Below are 3,541 nucleotides of genomic sequence, written 5' to 3' on the forward strand. Positions count from 1 at the left end.
TCATAGGATTCATAGTGAATCCTATGATTTAAATGATGACATGGGATTTTGAATAATTGTTCATAAGCACACTCACAATACAAAAAAATATAGAAGTTCATATTGTTAATAATCAGTTAACATAAAACATGAACCTAAAATTTAATTTAAGTAATGTTGAATATTTCTCACAGAACAATGAGTTCCTTTTTTAAAGAAATTTGTAGATGGATAATTGCCTTTTTATTTTGAATGTGATGGGTTTCCATTGGTATTAGGAAACTGTGGAAGGACAGGCTCAGTTTGTAGCGCCATAGTTGACAGATTTGGGTAGGTATGTTGTCAGATTATTGACTGGCTGGTAGGTTTAGGCATGACTTTGGACTTTGGAGTGGTCAAAGTAAGCAGCTGAAGTGCAGACACACCGATAATCTGTTATGATTTTATTGGTTGGCATTTTTTATTTCCCTTCTGTGGTCGACATTCATGACACAACAATCAAGGTTAAGGTCAAAGTTACATGGTGGATTTTGGATTTTTGTAATGCATTGACATGAGATGAATCATACATTGTTTCCTTTATCTTAAAATCAGGATGTGTGATGTGTTAAATATAACAGGGCAGTAAAAACTTTATTTTTTATTTGATACTATGACAATGGTGCAAAGGTGGCCTTTCAGTTTCATTTTATGTAACTCATAACATGTTTTTGTAAACATTGTCTCAGACATTTCTGAAATACACACTGAATTGTTGCCTGTATGGTTGTGTATAGTCCACACACTGTTAATGAATATATATATATGTATGTTACAATTGCCATGGATGAAGTCATGCAGGCTGGTACAAGCTCAGATGAGTGTGAATCCAAGGAGGTCAGTACGCAGATGGATTCTCTCACAGACCTCCGCAACCAAATCCTACAGCTGCTCTGCACCACCCTGAGTGACCACTCCTTTATGGTTAGTATAACACAATATAGAGCGGGTTACAAGTCATATACTTTTCTATTGTTGTTTTTGTGTTATCATACATTATTGGTCTACATATTGTAAATTACATCTTGACCTTTAGTGGGCAAAGGCAAATGGATGGGCCATGGGAGGTGTAATTTTAAAATATGAAGCCATCTTTGATAGTTTTTCCACATCCAGGCAAGGAGCACTTCTGGTCTCCCTCAGACCACAGGTGCTTATGGAAGGGAATACCTGGAGGGGGGGGGGGGTATAAAAGATCCAGTTCCAGGCACTCAGGATGTTTTCAAAAACAAAAAATACACCAATGCATATCAGCTTGCATCTTCTTCATGGTGTAGTGACACACTGAGACACTGTCCACATGGTCTGCTTTAGATTACCAACACACTAAAATCCCACACTGTCTAAAATCCCATCATTTGTATATGATGCTAACTTGCAAACAGCAGCTACATTTGCCTCATTTTTGCCGAACGAATCCAACAACAGCCAAAAAACAAAACAATCCACAAAATTTCAAAAACTTGTTCGAAATACTCTCAAACTTTACGCAGTTATTGCTCTCTATTGTCTGCTGCTGCTTCCGCCACACTTCTGCTACACTTTCCAAAGAACTTGATTTCCTGTCAACTGCAACTGTTGCGCATGCTGCTGGGGATATTCCTACTGCACATGTGCATGTGGACCTCTGCTATGTCTGCAGCCAGGTGCCTCTGGGTTTTTTAACCATCTTCAAAGTCCTTCACTAGTGTAAGTAGTTTCTGAGGGATGTGATGTAGCCTGAGAGCTGGGGCACATAGCAGAGCACCTGTAGACTCATGACTTCATGTGATGTATTATCAAGGTGATACAGAAGGAGCTGCAGGTCATGCAGAGGAGCTCATACTACTTGAAAATCGAATGTGATGATTTGCAGCCAAGTTTAGAAGAGGAGGAGCCCTTTTTGGATTTTTCTGACAGCTCAATGTGGCATTTCCTTGAGCAGCGGAGGCTGCAGCATGCCTGGAGCCAGGCTCACACCCATGTGAAAATCCTCATTTATTTTCTGGGAATGCTTTACAAAGAGATCTTCCGAGGCTGTCGTGAGCTGGAGGCCTTCATCGTTGAATATAACCAGGGTTTGGTGGACAGTGACACAGCAGCTTCCATCAAGCAGAAGCTCCAGCAAACCCACCAGTACGTGAACAAGTTTAAAAGGAAAGTGACTTGGAACATCGGCCCGCTGAACCTGCAGAAGAAGCTCTTCTACCACGTGGACAACATCCCCATACAGCTCAGTGCATCAGTGGTCGTCAAGATGCCGGTCATATTTAACAGGCTCAAGTCGTGCGTGACATCCACCGCTGTGCATCTCTTTTGGGACGTTGAAGGCGAGCAGTCTCAGGAGCTGGACCAACAGTTTGAGATCCACATAAAGAGCCTTCAGCCAACCAATGCTGAACAAGGCCAGTTGACTTCATGTAAATGCCAGTCATACGACACCAGTGTCAACGAACTGGTGCCTGACACGTACTACGAATTCTCCGTCCAGAGAGCCGATGCTGTAAACTTAGTGTATGGATGGTGGCTTGACACCATCACCCTGAAGACCTTGGACATTCCCAGTTAAGAGTGTGATTTCTCTTTTGGAACATGAAGAGAATGAAGAGAGCTCAGTATATTTACAAAGAGATCATAATTTTATCTGCTTTATTGCAAATAAAATAACTTGTTGGATTTCTTGAACTGAAGACTGTGTTCTGTACATGATACACTATAAAATGGTTGGTCAAATTGACGGCTCCTGGTGAACAAAAATCTAAATAAACACACAGTGGTACCCTAGAGCATAACATTTTGGACACAGCAAACTTCAACTAATTAAAACCCATCTTTAACCCTTTGAAACCTGGATCGTCATCACTTTTTTTTGTGCTGCATTCAAACGCCTTTCACAAGTACTTAAACCTTTGATCATCCCTGATACATTTGTTTTTTAAATAAAACCAAAAAAAAAAATAAAAAAAATCAATATTCATTTCCCAAACCAAATGATAAAAACAGAAAACAACTTGTTTTTCCTATTTCTGAGTTTGTGTTCACATAGAAAAAATTAAGAAAAAAAATAACAGATAAGGAGGGTGGTCTAGTGTCCATGTATCATCCGTTCATTCATTATTCAATTCCTTCTGGAAAAACAAAAAAACAAGTGAGAATTTCATTTATTTGTTTTTCTGTGTAAACCAAATATTGAAAAAAAGATGTTTCTTTTCTCATCATCTGCTTGAAGGGAAAAAAATCAACCAAACAAAAATTTACGTTGTTCTTTATTTTTATTTATTTATTTTCTTAATTCTGATGGTGCCATTCTGCTGCGGCTCTGAGCTTCGCACATGCGCCATCAGGAGAGTGACACTCAGAATTAAGGAAATGATGATGGAGAAGATTTCAAAAATATTTACAGTATTACCAGAGCAGAGGTCACCAACTTTGCGTATGCCTGGGTGTAACTTTTAGGTACAGTTTGGAGCAGCTGTAAGCTGTAAAGTGAATCAAATATCCATGGTAATGCATCTTGTGTATCTCAATAAATGGATCGTTGTGG

General features: G+C 39.3%; 1 protein-coding gene across 1 annotated transcript; it reads left to right on the forward strand.

Moving 5' to 3' along the window:
* Window positions 1–801: 801 nt before the first annotated feature.
* On the forward strand, window positions 802–2,566 carry LOC121951156 (fibronectin type III domain-containing protein 11-like). Its single transcript, XM_042497402.1, has 2 exons — window positions 802–942; window positions 1,802–2,566. The coding sequence occupies exons 1-2, from the start codon at window positions 802–804 to the stop codon at window positions 2,564–2,566; spliced, it is 906 nt and encodes a 301-aa protein (XP_042353336.1).
* The last annotated feature ends 975 nt before the right edge of the window (window positions 2,567–3,541 follow it).

The sequence above is a fragment of the Plectropomus leopardus genome, chromosome 2 (assembly GCF_008729295.1).
Source record: "Plectropomus leopardus isolate mb chromosome 2, YSFRI_Pleo_2.0, whole genome shotgun sequence".
NCBI classification, from domain to species: Eukaryota; Metazoa; Chordata; class Actinopteri; order Perciformes; family Serranidae; genus Plectropomus; species Plectropomus leopardus.

What these genes read in the sequence shown, in the direction of transcription:
- LOC121951156 (XM_042497402.1), top strand. Translation starts at nt 802, where the DNA reads ATGGATGAAGTCATGCAGGCTGGTACAAGCTCAGATGAGTGTGAATCC. An exon ending in TGAGTGACCACTCCTTTATG is followed by an intron (nt 943 to 1,801) that starts GTTAGTATAACA and finishes TGTATTATCAAG; the next exon opens with GTGATACAGAAGGAGCTGCA.